Here is a 22,207-nt window from a genome sequence, read left to right on the forward strand (position 1 = left end):
AAGGTCCTTCAACATCTGCCAAACGATGCTGCGGATGTTCTATGAGTCTGTGGTGGCCAGCGCCATCCTGTACGCTGTCGTCTGCTGGGGCAGCGGCTTGAAGGTGAAGGACACTAACAGACTCAATAAGATCATCAGGAAGGCCGGCCATGTTTTAGGCATGGAACTGGACTCTCTGACAGTGGTGTTGGAGAAGAGGACACTGTCCAAAATAAAAACAATCTTAGACTGTCCTTCCCACCCTCTACATGAAGAGCTGATCAGCCATAGAAGCACATTCAGTAAATGGCTGATTCATCCACGCTGCACAACTGAGAGACACAGGAAATAATTCCTACCTGTTGCTGTCAAGCTGTACAATGCCACTGTATAACTGTGGTACACTGTCTTACCATGTATGCTGTATCCTTAACTCAGGTGCAATATATGTATATAGGAATCATTATATATAAAATCACTTCATTTTGCTTTTACTTAAGTTATTGAACTTCTTTAAATTTATTTTATTTTTATTTATTCTTTTTTAAGGACTATTTTATCTTCTATTTTTAGACATATTTACTTCTTCCTTGATTCAGGAGCTTGGTTGCAATTTTGAATTTCCCTCCGGGGATTAATAAAGTAATTCTGATTATGATTATGATTACAGACTGAAATGGTTCGTCTTATGTCAGTATTGCTACAGCATGTAACTTCTTCTTATTCTTCTTGAATGCTACAGCATGTAACTATCGAAAATCACACCTAGCCAGCAAGGTTGAGGCAAGGGTGAATGTTTTTAGCTGTGTTTATTAAACTGTGATCTTTGCAGATGCCAAGGTGACATTAGAAAGTACACTTTCATGTCATTTTGGCTCACAACAACAAGGTTCTGGGTTTCAACCTCATGGGGTCTTTCTGTGTGGAGTTTGCATGGTCTCCTTGTGCCTGCATGGGTTTAATCCAGGTTCTCTGGTTTCCAACACTCCAAAGACATGCGGATTAGGTCAACTGGCTACTCTAAATCCCCCATAGATCTGAATGTGAGTGCGATGGTGGTCCATCTCTGTGTAGCCCTGTGATAGATTGGTGACCTGCCCATGTTGAACCCCACTTCTTGCCTGAAGTCAGCTGGGATTGGCTCCAGTTTCCCCCCGTGACCCTGACGGATAAGCAGTATAGATGGCTTTTGCGTGACATCACCGCACCGCGAGATTTTGTTAGGGCGCCATATTGGAAGACCAAGTACACATCTATGCAAGTACATATATACATAAAACAAACTACACCTGAAATGTAGCAGCAAATTTTCTTTTATTAACATGTTAACAGTGTTTTCTTTACTACATTAACAGTTGTTCCATTCTATGAAAGACCTGTTCAGAATTTGTTCATTTATATTTCATATAATAATCAGTGCAGATTAAATGAAATTCTCCACTATCATGTTAAAAAAATTATAGCACTTGACCACTCTTGCAATCTGTATTCATGCTGTTATGGATTTTTTTATTTCATAATTTATTTTTTATTTACTACTTATCTCTTTTTATTTATATATATTTGAATTATTTGGACATGGGGAAAAACTATATTTAAAATCCAAAGAGGGATGGAGGGAGGAAAATTAAAACAAAAGAAAGAAATGAAATACATAACATAAATGTGATAAAATTAAGGATGTTTAGTAACAAAATGGTCTGAACATATTCTGTACTGTTGTAGACGAGAAGTATTCAGATCCGCTCTGCATAAAGCAGCTAAATACTCTCGCTGTCTCCTGGCAGAAAGCTCCTTGGTTTGCTTGTGTCTCAATCACAGCTGGTATTCTGTAGAAAGACTTCTTTTCACCTTTCCCATCAGCTTTGTTAGAACACCCTAACACAGCACAAAAGTTTACCATTGTAGGTTTTTGATGATCCAAGTGCCTCGTGGGTTCAAATACCACGCGCTGCCGTTATTTCCCCCTAATCACGAGTTTGTTGGTCTTCCAATATGGCGCAGGGTTTGTTTACTTCCGGTTTCGGGTGACGTCAGTGAAAGGGGTCTATAGATAATGGGCGGATGTGGATGTATGCATGTTTGCTAAAAGTCAGAAAAACTAAATAGACTCATCATCCTTCTGGTCTATTTTGTTGGTACTAAAACTATTAAATCTAACAGTATTTCTCTGACTATTGACAGTTTCTCCCCCCCCCCAGGTTAAAAGCTTCGATGTCATCCTTGACAGTACTCTACACTTTGAAGCACATATCAATAACATCACTCAGTCTGCATATTCTCATCCTGCAATATCAATTGATTACGTCCGTCTCTTACACCTCACTGTACTGCTATTCTTATACATGCCTTAGTTACATCTCATATGAATTACTGCAACTCTATCCTCTCTGGTCTTCCTCAAAAAATCCTCCATAAAGTTCAGCTGACTGGGCTGCCTGAATCATTAGCAGAACTCCTTCAGAAGAATATATCACTCCTGTCCTCCAACAGCTTCACTGAGTTTCTGTTAAACACCATATCAACTAGAAGATTCTGCTCCTCACTTTTAAGGCACATCATAACCGAGCATCTCCATATCTCTCTGACTTTCTTCACATCTGCACACCTTCTCGTACTCTTAGATCCTCTTCTTCCATCAATCTCCTTACACCTTGTTTGACCACCATGGGGCTTTGAGCTTTCAGTCGTGTTGTCCCTCAGCTCTAGAACTCTCGTAATATTGACTCTCTTCCAATCTTCAAATCCCACCTTACAACACCTTTTCAGAGTTACCTATTCTGTTTGACTAACAGCGCTAATAATTTTTGCAATTTGATGTTATTATTTTGTATTTTATGCCTTGCTGGATTGTTACTACTGTATGTTTGATTTTTATTGTGTGTCCTTATGTGCCTTGAAAGGGGCCTCTAAATAAAATGCATTATTATTATTATCTCATCTCATCTCATTACCTCTAGCCGCTTTATCCTGTTCTACAGGGTCGCAGGCAAGCTGGAGGCTATCCCAGCTGACTACAGGAGAAAGGTGGGGTACACACTGGACAAGTCGCCAGGTCATCACAGGGCTGACACATAGACACAGACAACCATTCACACTCACATTCACACCTATGGTCAATTTAGAGTCACCAGTTAACCTAACCTGCATGTCTTTGGACTGTGGGGGGGAAACCGGAGCACCCGGAGAAAACCTACGCGGACACGTGGAGAACATGCAAACTCTGCACAGAAAGGCCCTCGCCGGCCATGGGGCTCAAACCCGGACCTTCTTGCTGTGAGGCGACAGCGCTAACCACTACACCACCATGCCACCCTCTCATCTCATCTCATTATCTCTAGCCGCTTTATCCTGTTCTACAGGGTTGCAGGCAAGCTGGAGCCTATCCCAGCTGACTACGGGCGAAAGGCGGGGTACACCCTGGACAAGTCGCCAGGTCATCACAGGGCTGACACATAGACACAGACAACCATTCACACTCACATTCACACCTATGGTCAATTTAGAGTCACCAGTTAACCTAACCTGCATGTCTTTGGACTGTGGGGGAAACCGGAGCACCCGGAGGAAACCCACGCGGACACGGGGAGAACATGCAAACTCCGCACAGAAAGGCCCTCGCCGGCCACGGGGCTCGAACCCGGACCTTCTTGCTGTGAGGCGACAGCGCTAACCACTACACCACCGTGCCGCCACCATGCCACCTATTATTATTATTATTATTATTATTATTATTATTATGTGATTCTCTCCAGTTCTTTGATATTCTACTGGGTCTTCTAAGTCATGTCTTGGCTACTTCCTGCAACTTAGAGACACAACACTTTCCGCAACACGAGCTGTTCTGAGGATGGCCGATAACTGTGCACTTCCAATGATGTCAGGTAGATCTAACTTCCCATGCAAGGTCTTTGTATTCTTTGAGATGGTTCCAAATGCACCAGTCACGATGGGTATGACTGTCACTTTTGAGGCTCTGTGAATTTCCTGTATCCTTGTCTCTCTAATTCACTCCTGATGTGACATTCAAACAACCGTCTGTTGTCCTCCTTCGACCATCCTAATCTTTTCTGTCATTGTTCAGCAGTAGCAGGATGACGACCGGGCCTGTGCTGCTGATCCACAGGACACTTGTTGGACGCGACACCTTCAATAAAGCTCCAGTTCCATTGACGTCATTAGGGTTAGATTCAGTATTTGACATTCTCTCATCCAGTGACGTGTGTTTTTTAAGGTTTCCACCAGCCAGTAGTTTTATTGTGCCACCATTACTAGACGTATTGCCAACCAAGGCTCAGAGGGGCCATCTACCCTCATCGAAGTAGTCTATCCTGTGCCAGACACCAACCTGATATTTTCTGGTAAAGAGGGACCCATGTCCATTTACCATATCCTCACAGACTTATTATTATTATTATTATTATCTCATTCTCATCTCATTATCTCTAGCCGCTTTATCCTGTTCTACAGGGTAGCAGGCAAGCTGGAGCCTATCCCAGCTGACAACGGGCGAAAGGCGGGGTACACCCTGGACAAGTCGCCAGGTCATCACAGTATTATTATTATTATTATTTCCAAGAATTCAGCCACAGAAATTTCCAGACAACCTTTGTAAATTGATGTACAAGGGTGCTTCAAAAAGTTCTCGGCCTCACCCAGAAACAAGGGGTGTAATTCCCATTTTGGGGCATAAGTGTATACTATAAAGCCTTATATCACTGTCCACAAAAACTCAAATGAAAGAAACAGTCAAAGAAAAAATGCTTCGAGCTGGCGTGCTGTTGCTCCAGGACAATGTACCCATCCACACAGCACAGGGGGCAGAAGCAGAAGCAGCCAAATGTGACTTTGAACTGTTGCCCCATGCACCTTACTCACCCGACCTGGCACTGTCTGACTTCTATCCATTTCCCAAAGTGAAATCCCACTCGCATGGTCGCCATTTTCAGAGTGATGAAGTCATCCATGCTGTTGAGGAGGATCTGGAGGCTCAAGATATGACCTTCTTCCACGAAGGGATAGAGAAGCTTGAACATCGGTGAACCAAGTGCATTGAAGTTAAAGGAGACGATGTTGAAAAATAATGCAAGAACAATCTTTCTCCTGTGAGAAAGGTCTACTGTTTCTGGGTGAGGGAGGCTGAGAACTTTTTGAAGTACCCTCATATGTTTGTAATCGTCCAACTATCTAATTATGTTCCTTTGAGAGTACATAATTAGTACAAGGTGCATGCTTATTGTAGGTTCACTCGTGTCAGTTTCACAGGAAAAGAGACAAACTAAGGAGGTATGTTTAACAGCATCATCCTTTACTACAGTTTAGTACCAGCTCTTGTATTGTTATAGACTTGGGGAATTTCTTCTGTGGTTAGTGAGCTATGTTTATAGCAGGGGCGATTGCTCTAAGACAACGAGGGAGGCTCAGCCTCCTCTAAAAATGACGAACATCGTGTAGGATGAATTGCGCTAGGCTTATGTTATAGCCGACCTTATAACATTGCTATTTCAGATCCAGAATCATAGAAATATATGTGCTCAACCCACTACAGTGCGAAATCATTCCGTTATAACTTTCTCCAGTTCGCCTAATGTGTGCGTGAGTTTTTCCCCCTCGTGACAGCGCGATGCAGCCCAGCCTCAGTGGATTGGGAGCTATGTGCTTGTCAATCTCAAAATGCAAGAGGATTATTGGACAAATACTGCGAAAATATCCGCCCACGGAGTCTCACGGACTCCCAGCCTCAATGGACTTCAACGGCATTTGGGAGCTATGCGCTTTTCAATCTCAAAATGCAAGACGATTATTGGACAAATACTGCGAAAATGCCCGCCCACGGACTCCGAGCCTCACATGGGAGGGACATGGCAGTTTCCGCGAGGAGACTGGTGATTGGTGAAAGCGGCCGGATATTTTCTTTGATTGACAGCTCGTTTCAACTATAGACAGGCAGCGGACAGTGTTGCCAGATTGGTCGATTTACCTCCCAATTGGTCGGTTTTAAGTGCATTTTGGCGGGTTTTGAACATATTTTGGGCTGGATAACGTCAGCAGTATCTGGCAACATCAGTTCAGTCCCATGCGGATTCGTAAGTGCTGTGGTGTATTGTAAGAGATCGGCTTACATTTCGATTTCATTCATTACATACGGTTTCTACCAGCTTTTTTAGTTTGTATATATTTTCATTGTAAATAAAGTGTAAATATAGTGTTGTCAAGTTTGCTATCTTAGTTCCAGAAATGTCGTTTGAGTGACTGAACTTGAACTTGAGGGGGCTAGTCAGCTAGCAAGAAAGCTGCACACGGATGCCAAGCATTGCTGATTTAATTTTGGCGAAGCCATTTGCCAGTCTTCCTTTCGAGGAAAAAATTAAAATTAAAGAGCAGGGTAGACCAACGCCTCAAATTGACTTGGTGAAAAAGGTAGGGAATAATACTCGTTCCTTTCAGCTCTCCTGGTACGAGAAAGTGAATTGGCTAACAGCAAGTGACCCACATCAACAACAGTAAATAGGCTACTTTAGTAATATGTCATGGATGGACCAAAAATATAGAATCTATTTAAAATGTTTATGCTGAGTATATTATATTGGAATATATGTTTTTCTGGATATGAATTAAACACCACTACAATTTGAAAAACATTTTTAAACAAAAACACAGCCGAGGTCAATTTTTAAACAACATGCCACAATTTTAAAATATAAAATGTTAAAATATACCCCCCACCCAACACCACCATCATGTATATTGGACAGTAGGCTAATGGGCCAAAAGAACCTGTTATTTCACAGTTTGTGACGCTGCCAACAATCAGCCAGATCAGAGGCAAGAGTATGGGCAAAATTGATGTTTTTTCTTTTAAAATCTGGAAATATCATAACCGACCAGCCTCCCCTGTTTGAAAGACTACCAGCCGCCACTAGTTTATAGCATAACGCTTCTGCAGTCTAACTTGACTGATTTGCCAAGATGTCCATAATGTGATTATCATCACTAAGTTGATTATTGGAATGTGTACAGAAAGTAAAATCAATACAAGCACATCCAGACACAGATAACCAACCAAACAACCAACAGAAATCACTTTATCTGTTCAGGCCAGTTTTGAGGTGAGGAATTAAATTGAATGTAATGCAAAATGTAATTATTCCTCACTGTCACATATTTCACGAACCCGGTTGTTTATTTGCTTTGAAATCTGTGGGCTGATAATTTCACATTTCTCTGCAAATTCTAATAATATATTTCCATTATCTGTTTCTCGACAATGACATGCTGCACATTTCATTTAATAGGCATGCACTTTCTCCTGCTCTTTCCTTTAGTGGAGTTTATTGGTAGAAATGTTAATTGATACACATAAGAGGGTTCTATTTCTCTGGTCATGAGGATAGAACACATGGGGGGGGGGGGGGGGGGGGGGGGGGGTTTGTTTTGTTTTGGGTTTTTTTTTCTCCCCAAAAGGTCAACAACTGGTAAAAAACATTATGTTCCAGTAGGTCATTAAAAGTCCTTTATACTACACTGCTGTTCTGGTTGGTCATGAGGTGTTGATTAATTATCTTTTATACAACAGTGAGTTTGAATGCTGGATTCTGTCTGTTCAGAAGGTGTGTATTATTTTTGCAACAGGTGTATGTTATGTTAATGTGCTTGTTCTAATATGTTATTGTTTCTATAATATTGTTTCTATAGTTTCTTAGACAAAAGCATGAGAGAGAGATAATGAAAGAGAGAGAGAATGAGAGGTAGATGAGAAAGAATGAGAGAGAATGAGAGAGAGAGAGAATGAATGAGAGGGAGATGATGAGAAAGAATGAGAGAGATAGAGAGAATGAGAGAATGAGAGATAATGAGAGATAGAGAGAATGAAAGAGAAAGTGAATGAGAGGGAGATAATGAGAGAGAATGAGAAATAGAGACAATGAGAGAGAGAAAGAGACAGAGATAATGAGAGAGACAGAGAGAATGAAAGAGAGCAAGAGAATGAGAGGGAGATAATGAGAGAGAGAATGAGAGAGAGAATGCCTATTTATCACAGCTATAATGTAAGTAATAGATAACAGGAACTAACTTGTCTCTCACAAAATTAAATTGAACTATAAACCATTAAAATGTGCTTCGTGTCGTTCATTAATGACTTCAAGGTTGTATTCATTTCCAAATCGCTGTGGTACAAGTGGAATAACACACTCCACACCATGCTGTTCTACTGTTATATGTGTGTTATTTTTTACCAAACATCTTCTTCGATAAACAATCAGTCATTTACATATGGAATGAGTCTCCAGTGTCAGTGCTTTGTAAACTTCAGGAACTCCTACTGACAACTTCAGTAGAGATACTACTTTTAATGAAGCGTGTCGCAGTTAAACTCACACGCACACACAAAAAAGTACAAATATAATCAAATCAATCCGAAGAAAAGAAAAAAACAAGTCAAGGTAAATGTTTCTAGTTCCAGAAATACATTTCTTTTCCATATCAAACTCCAATCTTTACCATTTGTTACAGGATCTGATGTCTGATCCACCATTTGGTGCTGGTATCTGCCTGATAATGAAACTAATATTCCTAAAAATGTGTTCTGGTTTCTTAGTAAGATTAAAAGCTGCAGGTTTATTGATTGATTGATTGATTGATTGCCTAATTTCAAGAGAGAGGAAAAAAAGAAGCTGAATAGCATTTGTTAGAAGTGAAAATTTGTAATCGTTTTCAAATTGCTGGAGTATAAAACCAATTAAACACTCCGGGGCATGCTGTTATCGAAAAATAATCAACTTCTGGATGGTGACCGAAACAGTGACTCTGGTTCATCATCACATCACTCTGTCATTCACTGTTTTTCTACACCAGCTCACCACAGTGTGTTTTATTCTCACACGTATAGACTGTTTTATCATTTTATTACCTCTGTAGCTTGGAGAGCAGGTCTCTCCAGTCAGATTGATTTGCCTCTGCTGAGAAAGACAGGTTGAAGAGATCCACCAGGCCTTGTGACAGATGTTGCATCATCAGAGACTCATTAAGACCAGCTGAGTAAAACATCTCCAGAGAGCTCACAATGTCTGCAACTGCTTCATCCACCCACTGAGGATCTATACCCTGTGTAGAACACATACAGCAATTATAATCCAACATTGTGCAAAACGATATAAAGAAAAGTGTCAAAAATGGAGGAAATATGTGTATACAGTGAAACCTAGTGGCCAAATTCTGCTATTACATGTTCGATCCCAGAATTCTATGTTAAAATTGAGATTAAAACCAATGATTTGTAAAAAAAAAAAAAAAAACCTCTTTTCCCTGTATTTGCTTGCAAAAACAATACAACAGCACTTTATTTGATGTTTTACCTCATGGATTTTTTTTTTCAAAATAAACATTGCAATTCTAATTCTTGCAACACATTTCAAAAAAGTTGGGACGGTAAAGAATTTACAACTTTATAACATTTTCATTCCTTCTCACAACACTTAAAATATGTTTATGGACTGAAGACACCAAGTGATGAAATGTTTCAGGTGTTATTTTGTCTTATTCTTCCTGCAAACAGGTTTTAAGGTGTGCAACAGTACGAGGTCATATTTTTCATTTCTAAATTCTCCGCACATCTAATGGGGAAAGAGGGGACACACCCTCTTCTTCCACAGCCACACCATTGTAATGTGTGCAGAATGTTGGTTTGCATTGTCTTGTTGAAATCTCCCTGGGAAAGATGTCGTCTTGAAGGCAGCATATGTTGCTCCAAAATCTCAGTGCACTTTTCTGCATTAATGCTCCATCACAGAAGTGTAAGTTGCCTTTGTCAAGGGCACTGACACAACCCCATACCATGACACACCCTGGCTTTTGGACTTATTCCTGGTAACAGTCTGGATGGTCCTTTTTGTCTTTGGTCCAGAGCACACAGCATCCATTTCTTCCAAAAAAGACTTGGAATACTGATTTGTTTGACCACAATACACATTTTTTACTCTGTGACGGTCCATCCCAGATACCTCCGAGCCCAGAGAAGAAGACGGTGCTTCTGGACACAGTTAACATAAGGCTTCCTTTTTGCACAGTAAAGTTTTAACTGGTGTTTGTGGATGTAACTCTGTATTGTAGCTTGACAAAAGTTTTCCAAAGTAATCCTGAGCCCATGTGGTTCTTTCAGCTATAGATGAATGACAGTTCTTGATGCAGTGCCGTCTGAGGGATTGGGGCTCATGGGTGTTCAGATTAGGCTTGTGCCCTTGCCCTTTACACACCAAAATTCCTCCAGATTCCTTGAATCGTTTGTAAATATCCAAATCCCTTCCTATCTTTCTTTGAGGAAAATTGTTTTTAAACATTTCAATCATTTTGTCATGCATTTGTTGACAAACTGGAGATCCTCAGCCCATCTTTGCTGCTCAAAGACTAGGCTCCGAAGGTTGATATCACTGGGGGCAGAATAGAGGTTAAGCTCTCTAACTCCTATAAAATCCCTAAAGGCTTGCACAAAATACAGCTTCTGTCAACCAAATGTCCAACTTCTGGCCTTCCCGTGGCAGAACCATTTAAAACCGACAGGAGAAGGGGCGAAGGCAGGTCACTGGTGCCTCAAAACCAGTTGCTTGCTTGCTTTTTACATCTGGCATCACCTGTTGGCTGTACACGTCTTTCCCCTGGTGATACTCTTATCCTTGGAACCCTGGCCCTCCAGGTTGGGGGTTTTGCGTAGGGGCAGCTTCCCTACCTTGTAAAAATCCTATATTGCTACAGAAACTCACAGATATTTTTTGCGAAGTTCACGTGATGTGACCACGGGAGAGAATGCCTGTCCTTCTCGCATGACTGCTACCGGCCAAACCCGATCGGAAGCCCCTAGCACAATGTCTCAAGATTTGCATCGCCCTAAGGATGCAGAGGAGAAGTCTAACTCTTACACCTACAAAAAGATCGTAACTTCTTCAAGACGCAGTAGTAACTCGTAGTAGTCGTTGTAAAAGATCATCTATACATGTTACTGCATCAGACATTATGGAGAATAAAGAACATCCAGGAATACGCCTCGCAAGACGGCCATTATCCATTGTGACCTGGAACGTTACCTCCCTTGTCAGTAATTCCAGCAAGTTATATCAGCTGGAACAAACCTTCACCAACTACCATATTGACATTCTCGGCATCACAGAAACCCACATGCCAGGGTCCGGTGAAACCATTCTTGACAATGGGTCCCTTCTTATTTACTCTGGGACGGAGAAGGAGCATGGTGTCGGAATCCTAATCGCAAAACATCTAAGGACCTCCCTGATATCATTCACACCCTTTTCGGCCAGAATCATGTTTGCAAGGTTTTTCAGCTGTCAGGTGAATATCACAGTCATTGTAGAGTATGCTCCTACGGAAGTCGCGGACGAGAAAGAGAAAGACCTGTTTTATAGAAATCTTGAAAAGGCTCACAGGTATATTTCCCAGAATGATATTCATATCCTTCTAGGGGATTTTAACGGCTGAGTTGGATCTGATGTTGACATGTGGCCCAATGTTATCGGACGCCACTCGTATCACACCCAGGCGAATGACAACGGTATCCGTCTCCTGGACTTCTCGGTGTTACAGGAATACGTGATAGGAGGAAGTCTATTCGAACACAAGGATATCCACAAAGCTTCCTGGACCTCCCTTAAAGGTGACACTGTTACTCAGATCGACCATATCTGTGTCAATAAACGCTGGCGGCGATCTTTGATGGATGTCCGGAGCTATCGTGGAGCCGATATATGTACAACTCACCACCTCATCAAGTGCAAACTACGCCTGAAACTCTCAGCCCAAAAACGAAGCAGAAAACTCTACCTCCCCAACTTAGAACTTCTAAGGAATGGTGAAGAAAGAGAAGCATATCAACAGGCACTACACTGTCACTCAGTGGATGTCTCCTTGAGTTCCTTTCTGGATGACTGGGAGCACACTAAAGATGCCTTCCATTCTGCCTCAAAAGAAACTTTAGGGAAAAGACTGAAGAAGGCGTGTGACAAGCGATTGTCTACAGAAACTATCAGTCTCATTGAAAAGCGTAATCAGATAAAGAGAATCAAGCTTTCCAAAGCAAACTATGCCCTTTACTCGCAGGTTAACAAAAAGGTCAAGAAGATTGTGCAAAAAGATGACGAAAAGTGGGCATCACAAATTGCGGATAAACTCCAGCACGCCTCTAGCGGTGGAAATCAAAGAGAAGTTTGGCATAACATTAAGGTCCTGTCTGGTAAAAAGCAGAAGAATACCACTGCAGTTAGAGATATGAACGGTGACTTCATCGTCGACCAGGGTAAGAAATTAGGCAGATGGAGGGAATCCTTTGAAAATTTGCTAAACCCCACACTGGAGAATTCTGTCGACATACCGCCCGTGAACCCGGTGGAAGAAGGGGCCTTTATCGATCTCCCTATGCACCCTCCTTCAGCCAAAGAAATCCAAAGCGCGCTCTGAAAGCTTAAAAACAACAAAGCTGGCGGAGTTGATCAAATCAGCAATGAGGAGCTTCGCTTTGGCGGTGAAGCAACAGTGGAGAAACTCTTGCCCATTTTTGATAAAGTATGGAGCTTCGAGCAAGTGCCCTCTGACTGGCTAAAAGGTGTGATCATAAAACTTGGAAAGAAAGGAGACTTCTCTTACTGCGAGAACAACTGAGGTATTACTCTTTGTTGCATTGCTTCCAAACTCTTCCAAATAATCATCATTTTAAGGTTGGCTGATGGCATTGATATCACTCTTCGGGAAAACCAATGCGGCTTTAGGAAAAATCGATCCTATATGGATCAGCTCTTCTCTTTAAGAGTGATAATCGAACGTGCGCTGGAGTATGGCCTTCCACTCTGTGTCAACTTCATAGACTTCAAAGCTGCGTTCGACTCCATAAATCAAGACTACATATGGGCAACCCTGGAACACTATGGAATACCAAAGAAATACATCAACATCTTCAAAGCGTTCTATACTAACACCATCAGTTCAGTGTGCATCAGTGATGATCTCACTGAGTGGTTCGAAGTAAAGTCCGGGACGGGACAGGGCGACATTCAAGCTCCTCCTATCTTCAACCTAGTTTTAAACTGGGTTATGGAAAAAGCCATCCAGAACAAATCCATCTCCGAAGGCTTCCTACTCCAAAAGAGGAGAAGCTCGCGCTACCCTGCATCCTATGTCACTGACTTGGACTATGCAGATGATTTAGCTGTCCTGGATAGCTCCGCGGCCGGTCTTCAAGAAACAACTGACTTGATAGTGAGCTACGGCAAGGAAGCAGGCCTACAGATTAGCGCAAAGAAAACAAAAACTATGCTTGCTGGAAAAATTCACAACCAGCATCCCTTCCCTCTCTCTGAGTCATTAGATACTGAGGTAGAAGGGAATCCTCTCGAGCAAGTAAATCACTTTCGCTATCTCGGCTCAATAATTTCAAGTGATGGTACTATTGACAAGGAGATTGACATCTGGATAGGTCTTGCATCCAGTACATTTAACTCCCTAAACAACATCTGGAGAAACAGTGGCATCTCGATCAGCACCAAGGCCAGACTATATGAGAGTGGAGTCATTACAATCCTCCTCCATGGCTGTGCTATGTGGGCACTTAAGCAACACTAACTGTGCCACCTCGATGCTTTTCACCACAACTGTCTCCATAGAATGCTGAAGGTTTGGCTTCTCGATTTCATTCCAAACCATGAGATCAGGGAGAGAACTGGCTGCCGTAGTATGGAAACGATCATTCGTCTTCATCGCCTTCGCTTCTTCGGCCATGTCGCAAGAATGCCGTATGACCGAATTCCAAGACGCCTGTTGGACTGGGTCCCCACCTATGGATGCAGATCTTCTGGTCACCCGAGGCTAAACATGCATAGACTGTTAACCGACGATCTACAACATCTTCTTGGAGAAAGTTGCGGCCTGGCCGACGGAGTGAAGTGCACTGCTGATCGAGTCGGCTGGTGCTGCCTCCTGTGGTCCGCCGCCACGCGAGATACCTGCGAGCAGGCAGATTCGCTTAGCGAATGAAGACCTGCCCAAGTACAAAAGTACTACAAGACTAGGCCTTTCCTGGATACTGATTTTGTACCGAATCATGATTACAGTCACCTGTTGACATCACCTGTTTCAAACAACATCATTATTTAATTGTTTTACCTCATTACTAGCCCTAAATTGCTCCTGTCCCAACTTTTTTTGGAATGTGTTACAGGCCTGAAACACAGGAATGGATGTATATTAAAATTGACCAACAAAACATGAAATATCTTGGCTTATATACGTAACTGATATAAACCTACAGAACTATTATAAAGTTTTTTTCCAACTTTGAATGAGTACGATGTTTTCCTTCAATACATTAAAATTTGTAATCATTTAGGAAATTGTTATACATTGTTATAAGAGGAAGTAAACACTTTAGGATGTGCTGTTATAGAAAAATAATTAACTTTTGGCTGGTTATAGTAACTCTGCTTCATCACAACACTCCATTGTTGATTATTTTCCTATAAAAGCATGACACAGTGTGTTTTATTATTTTTACACTATGTTTTTATCTACAGGAGACCCTTAGGGAAAAAAAACCACAGTCACCTATATAACTGATATAAATGTACAGAAATATTTATAAAGGTTTTTTCCAACATATATATTCTGTCGGGCGGCACGGTGGTGTAGTGGTTAGCGCTGTTGCCTCACAGCAAGAAGGTCTGGGTTCGAGCCCCGTGGCTGGCAAGGGCCTTTCTGTGTGGAGTTTGCATGTTCTCCCCGTGTCCGCGTGGGTTTCCTCCGGGTGCTCCGGTTTCCTCCACAGTCCAAAGACATGCAGGTTAGGTTAACTGGTGACTCTAAATTGACCGTAGGTGTGAATGTGAGTGTGAATGGTTGTCTGTGTCTATGTGTCAGCCCTGTGATGATCTGGCGACTTGTCCAGGGTGTACCCCGCCTTTCGCCCGTAGTCAGCTGGGATAGGCTCCAGCTTGCCTGCAACCCTGTAGAACAGGATAAAGTGGCTAGAGATAATGAGATGAGATATAGTCTGTCAAAAAGGCAGTTTCTTAAATTTTTTTAAAACCAGTTTGCAAAACCAGGGTCATGTGACACATCTTTGTTGAGATAAGTTTGTGTTCTGGTACAAGGACCTTTTGATAAATGATTTTGCAGCTCAGTGAACATCTGCTGTGTGAAACTCGCATAAAGGTCAGATTTATGACAGTGTGGGAAAACTACAACACTGACTATGATATCACAGTTATATACGTTATTATTCTCTGGACCTTAAATAATATAAATTTAATTTCACAGGTTAGCTCAAAACAAACAAACAACAAAAAAAAAACTTATGACACCTGTTGAGTATGACTCATGTGGAGTATGACACCATAATGACAGAGAAATGTGTGGGTTTTTCTTTTTTTGGCCTTTAAATAAATTTTTTTTCTGAGTATATATTTTTCAAAACATTTCACGTGAAGAATCCAAATCTATAAAGAGTCTTTTTATTCTTTCTTTTTTTTAATGTCATGTAACTGTTCTTGATTGTGTCAAGATAATAATGACAGGAATACTGTTATATTTTGGTCAAAAATGACATTTTCTGGAAGATTTATTTTTACTATTAGTATTCCCATTTATTATTATTATTATTATTATTATTATTATTATTATTATTATTAATTTATTTTTTTAATATAAGTAATATTTAGGAAGAAAAATTCTTGTGTAATTTTAAAGCTCAGGTATGTCATTTTTTACAGAAAATGTTTTGTTGTATTTCTTAAAATTCTCTTTTTACTAATAAATCAAATACCCCGACAATAAAAAAAGAATAAGTCTGTCATCTGTGGCAGTCACAGGGCTGTAAAAAGTCCAATTGGTCCAAATTGGGTGGCACGGTGGTGTAGTGGTTAGCACAGTCGCCTCACAGCAAGAAGGTTCTGGGTTCGAACCCAGCGGCCGGCGGGGGCCTTTCTGTGTGGAGTTTGCATGTTCTCCCTGTATCTGCGTGGGTTTCCTCCGGGTGCTCCGGTTTCCCCCACAATCCAAAGACATGCAGTTAGGTTAATGTGGGGCGGCCTTGGGCTGAAGTGCCCTTGAGCAAGGTACTTAACCCCTGACTGCTCCCTGGACGCTCTAGTGTGGCTGCTCTGTGTGTGTGTGTGTGTGTGTGTGTGTGTTCACTGCTTCAGATGGGTTAAATGCAGAGGATGAATTTCACTGTGCTTGAAGTGTGCATGTGACAAATAAAGGTTTCTTCTCTCTTCTTCTTATAAAATGAGATAATTGCATGGCCTGCCTATCTGCACACACTCTGCACTCGTGCATGACCGGAGTCTTCCACAAGGCTAGCAGACATATTACAGACAAATTGCTAAAGCTAACGAGCTACTCCACAGCTGTCAGTACTAACATTAGCCAAGTTCATTGTTTACATTCATTATCATAATGCTAGGTGTTTTTTTACATGTGAATGAGTTAGTAGGATATGACAGCAATGCACTATGCTCCTCCTCCTCAACACTCTCTCGTGGACTCATCCTCCAAGAGTAGTCAGGCGGTGCACATTCATGTGTTTTAGAGGACTGGCTTTGGAGGAAGGGTCGAAGGCAGGGGGTGGGATTTTTCAGTTGGATACTTTCAAAATCTAGCTTATTCTTACTGGTTTCTCCAAAATGACCTATCCGAGCTTTAAGTAAATATAAAACATCTAAAGAAATAAGATATCTCCATATGTATAATCTTAACAATTTATGCATGAAACGATTTAATTTATGGTGTTGCCTTGACACACTGTAATTCCCTCTGGCTCTAAATTAGTGCAAGTGTTTATTTTGATGTCCAACATGTCATTTCATTTCATATGCACCAGAAGTGCACTGTTTTACAAACTTGCTGTGTCTCAGTTCGCATACTCTCTGTTAGGACTAGGACTGTTTTGGCCTCTAGAGGCCGCTGTTATTTCCTTTTCATGTCGTGTTTATTTTGGCCTCTAGAGGCCGCCACTGTTCCTGTGTTTTGTGTTTGTGTTAATTGCCTAATTATCTTCACCTGTGTCCTTAATTAGTTTGTCTATTTATACCCCTGAGTTCAGTCCTCTTGTCACGGAGTCTTTGTGCTGTTATGTTTATCTCCAGTTTCCTTTGTACTGTGTTTTATGATCTTCTTAGCTTTTGAATTTTTGCACTTTGCTTTTCTTTTGGATTATACTCTTTGGTTTTTTTTGTCTTTTGTTTTGCCCTGTATATAGTGTATATAGTTTAAATAAACCTTTTGATTCTTTTTCTACTTCCGCCTCACGCCTCTGCATTTGAGTCATCCCCCTGGTGGCCTAGTGGGGGTTTGCTGGATTATCACACCAACGAACCAGGTTCGAATCCCAGCTAAACCCTAACAGAAAGACTCCGTCATGACCGACTCAGCAGAGGCTGCTTCAACTGTCTACCCGGCCAACCTTCAGGGAATTATGGCAGCTTTGACACGCTTCGGAGCGACCATGGACGCTCATGGACGTACGCTCACCAGCCAACGTGAGGCCCTCGCTCGCCACGAGGAACTGCTTCAGCAAATTGGGAAAACCCTGGCACAGCTGACATCTCTGCCTGCATCTCCTGCTCCTGATCCAGTTCCTGCTCCCGATCCAGCTCCCACTCCTGCTCCAGTGCCTCCTGCAATGCTGCCTTCTTCACCTCGCGAACCCAGCCTTCCTGCACCACAGAGGTATGACGGCAAGCACAGTGAGTGCCGAGAGTTCCTTACCCAGTGTCAACTCACCTTTGAGCTTCAGCCTACCACCTACACTACGGATCGCCGCAAGATTGCCTTTGTGATCACCTTATTAGCTGGTAAGGCGCGAGCCTGGGCTACTGCTATCTGGCAAAGACAGGGACCTGAGTGCTTTGATTTCCAGCTGTTTTCTGAAGAGATGCTTCGGGTCTTCGATCAGGCAGACATCAGTACCGACGCAGCCCGAAAGCTCATGTCCATCCGGCAAGGAGGAAGCGTCGCAGATTACGCCATCTCGTTCCGAACACTCGCAGCAGTAAGTGGATGGAACGAGACTGCCCTGGTGTCAGCCTTCCACCATGGTCTGTCTGACCCCATCAAGGACGGTCTGGCCTCTATTGGATGCCCAAGTGACCTCGAAACCCTCATCTCACATGCTATTCGTCTGGACAACAGGATGAGAGAACGCCACCAAGCCTTGAGCCCCCCCAGCCTCCCTACCTCTACCTGGAGACCGTCTACCTCCTTCAGTGACTGTCCAGAACCCATGCAAGTGGGTCGTACTCGCCTCTCCGCATCTGAGAGGGAGCGCAGAAGGAGGGACAAGTGCTGCATCTACTGTGGCAAGCCTGGTCACTTCCGAGCATCATGTCCCGAACTCTTGGGAAAAGGACCGCCCCGTCCAGCCGAGGGAGGGTTGTGACGGGGCCTACCCTCTCTCCCGGACTCCCTGGCCAAGGAATCTACATCCCGGTCTCCATCTCCTGGGGTGAGTCTGTCCACTCTTGTCAAGCTTTGATAGACTCAGGGGCGGCTGGGAACTTTATGGATATTCACTTCGCCCAAAGCATCAATATTCCGACTGCACCTCTTGAAGTCCCACTGTCTGTGTCTGCCCTCGATGGCCAAGCGTTAGGTGATGGAAGAGTCACTCAAGTTACTTCTCCAGTCTTCCTCCAGTCTCAAGGTCACAAGGAAGAAATATCCCTGCACCTGATTCCTTCACCTGAGTTCCCAGTTATTCTAGGCCTTCCTTGGCTTACTCGCCACAACCCTCGCATAGACTGGGTAACAAGCCAGGTTGTGGAATGGGGCCCTGCATGCCATGCCTCTTGTCTGCTCTCTAGCTCTCCTGTGTCTCCTGCCGAGCCCCCTGATCTCACCGAGTTATCTCAAGTTCCCACAGAGTACTGGGATCTCAAGGAGGTATTCAGCAAGAGCAGGGCCGCCGTTCTTCCTCCGCACCGGGCCTACGACTGTGCCATCGACTTGCTCCCTGGGACTACCCCTCCTCGTGGCAGACTGTTTTCACTCTCTCAGCCAGAACGCAAGGCCATGGAGGAATACCTCAAAGATGCCCTGGTCTCTGGGTTTATTCGACCCTCCACTTCACCTGCTGGAGCCGGCTTCTTCTTTGTCGGCAAGAAGGATGGGGGGCTCCGACCATGTATTGATTACAGGGGCCTGAATAAGATCACTGTGCGCAACCGATATCCCCTTCCGCTGATGTCCACAGCTTTCGACCTGCTCCAAGGCGCCACCGTCTTCACCAAGTTGGACCTACGGAACGCATACCACCTCATCCGTATCCGACAGGGAGACGAGTGGAAGACTGCCTTTAACACCCCGTCTGGGCACTACGAATACCAGGTGATGCCCTTCGGACTCACCAACGCACCAGCTGTTTTTCAGGCCCTAATCAACGACGTCTTAAGGGACATGATTAACCTATACGTTTTTGTCTACCTCGACGACATCCTTATCTTTTCCAAGACCGTGCAGGAGCACCGCCACCATGTCCGCCAGGTTCTCCAGAGGCTGCTACAGAACAATCTGTTCGCCAAGGCCCAGAAATGCGAATTTCATGTTCCCGAGGTCTCCTTTCTGGGATTTATTGTACGGACAGGCCAACTCCAAATGGACCCTGCCAAGACCCTGGCCGTCCGGGATTGGCCTACTCCCAAGTCCGTTAAGGAGGTTCAGCGGTTCTTAGGATTCGCTAACTTCTACCGCAAGTTCATCAGGAACTTCAGTTCTGTGGCAGCACCCATGTCTGACCTCACCAAAGGGACAGGTGGATCTTATGGCTGGTCTCCTCAGGCAGAAAAGGCATTCAAAGACCTCAAGGACCGCTTCTGCACGGCACCCATTCTGGTTCTCCCGGACACCTCCCAACCATTCATCGTGGAGGTGGACGCCTCGGACAGTGGTGTCGGCGCGGTGCTCTCTCAACGTTCGGAAGGAAAGCTGCACCCCTGCGCTTACTTCTCCCACCGCCTGAGTCCTGCTGAGTCCCGGTACGATGTGGGGGATCGAGAACTGCTAGCGGTCAAACTGGCCCTTGAGGAGTGGAGGCACTGGCTGGAGGGAGCACAACATCCATTCCTGGTTTGGACTGACCACAAGAACCTGGAGTACCTCCAGCAAGCCAAGAGACTGAACCCTCGACAGGCTAGGTGGGCCCTGTTTTTCAGTCGGTTTGACTTCACCCTCTCATACCGCCCCGGCTCCAAGAACACCAAACCTGACGCACTGTCCAGACTGTTCTCTGCCACTAACAGGGAGAATGAAGTCGGGCCTATTATCCCTGTGTCCCGGATTGTGGCCCCTGTCCGCTGGGGTATTGAGGAGGCTGTCCGACGAGCCCAACGCCAGGACCCCGGTCCTGGGACGGGGCCACCAGGCCTCTTGTACGTCCCACATCAAGCCCGGGCCAAGGTTCTCCAGTGGGGTCACTCTTCCCCTCTCACCGCCCACCCGGGAGCTCGGAGGACCCTGGACTTCCTGAAAAGACGCTTCTGGTGGCCTAACATGGAGAAGGAAGTAAGGTCATTTGTCCTGTCCTGTGAGGTTTGCACCAGAACCAAGAACCCACGACAGCGTCCCCAGGGTCTCCTGCATCCTCTGACCATTCCCCGGCGTCCCTGGTCCCACGTGGCAGTCGACTTTATCACGGGTCTTCCTGAGTCACAAGGTAACACGGTCATTTTGGTCTTAGTTGACAGATTCTCCAAGGCCTGCCGCTTCATACCACTGTGCAAACTCCCCTTTGCTCTTGAAACTGCGAAACTTTTGTTTAATCATGTCTTCCGAGTCTTTGGTCTTCCACAGGACATCGTCTCAGACCGAGGGCCCCAGTTCTCCTCCCGAGTGTGGCACGGGTTCTGCAAGGTCATCGGAGCCACTGCCAGCCTCTCCTCTGGGTTTCACCCACAGTCCAATGGTCAGACGGAGAGGCTCAACCAGGACCTGGAAACCACCCTGCGAGGCCTGGCTATGGATAACCCGACATCGTGGAGCACCTGGCTGCCATGGGCGGAGTACGCCCACAACACCCTGCAGTCATCGGCCACCAAGCTGTCGCCATTCCAGTGCCAATTCGGGTTCCAGCCACCTCTGTTCCCGGACCAGGAGGAGGACGCGGGGGTGCCCTCGGTCAACCAATATGTGAGACGGTGTCGCAAGACCTGGAGCAAGGTCAGGAAGACCCTCATACAGACCTCCAGAACCAACCAGACTCAGGCCAACCGCCATAGAAGACCTGCACACGCTTTCCGCCCTGGGCAGCGTGTTTGGCTGTCCACTAAGGACCTTCCACTGCGGGTGGAGAACCGCAAGCTTGCTCCTCGCTACATTGGCCCCTTCAAGGTGGTGCGCAGGGTGAACCCTGTCTCCTACCGGCTCCAGTTGCCCCGGACTCTGAGGATCAACCCCACTTTCCATGTTTCCCTGTTACGGCCCGTACTGACGTCTACGTATGCCCCTGCCCCTAGGAACCCCCCACCCCCCCGCATCTTCCAGGGTCAGACTGTGTTCACTGTGAATCGCCTGCTTGACTCCCGCCGGGTCCGCGGCGGGTTGCAATATCTGGTGGACTGGGAGGGCTATGGTCCTGAGGAGCGCTGCTGGGTTCCTGCTCGGGATGTCCTTGATAAAGAACTATGTCGGGACTTCCATTCGGCCCATCCGGATCGCCCTGGGAACGTCAGGAGACGCTCCTAGAGGGGGGGGTCCTGTTAGGACTAGGACTGTTTTGGCCTCTAGAGGCCGCTGTTATTTCCTTTTCATGTCGTGTTTATTTTGGCCTCTAGAGGCCGCCACTGTTCCTGTGTTTTGTGTTTGTGTTAATTGCCTAATTATCTTCACCTGTGTCCTTAATTAGTTTGTCTATTTATACCCCTGAGTTCAGTCCTCTTGTCACGGAGTCTTTGTGCTGTTATGTTTATCTCCAGTTTCCTTTGTACTGTGTTTTATGATCTTCTTAGCTTTTGAATTTTTGCACTTTGCTTTTCTTTTGGATTATACTCTTTGGTTTTTTTTTGTCTTTTGTTTTGCCCTGTATATAGTGTATATAGTTTAAATAAACCTTTTGATTCTTTTTCTACTTCCGCCTCACGCCTCTGCATTTGAGTCATCCCCCTGGTGGCCTAGTGGGGGTTTGCTGGATTATCACACCAACGAACCAGGTTCGAATCCCAGCTAAACCCTAACACTCTCATTA

General features: G+C 44.4%; 1 protein-coding gene across 1 annotated transcript in view; it reads right to left on the minus strand.

Annotated features, from left to right (window-relative positions):
- abca12 (ATP-binding cassette, sub-family A (ABC1), member 12) overlaps window positions 1–22,207 on the minus strand; it is a 253,058-nt gene that overhangs the window by 128,835 nt on the left and 102,016 nt on the right. The window contains exon 25 of the mRNA XM_060929010.1: window positions 8,891–9,084. Within this exon, the coding sequence (XP_060784993.1) occupies window positions 8,891–9,084 (194 nt within the window). The remainder of the gene's footprint in view (window positions 1–8,890; window positions 9,085–22,207) is intronic.

Source organism: Neoarius graeffei, chromosome 9 (assembly GCF_027579695.1).
Source record: "Neoarius graeffei isolate fNeoGra1 chromosome 9, fNeoGra1.pri, whole genome shotgun sequence".
NCBI classification, from domain to species: Eukaryota; Metazoa; Chordata; class Actinopteri; order Siluriformes; family Ariidae; genus Neoarius; species Neoarius graeffei.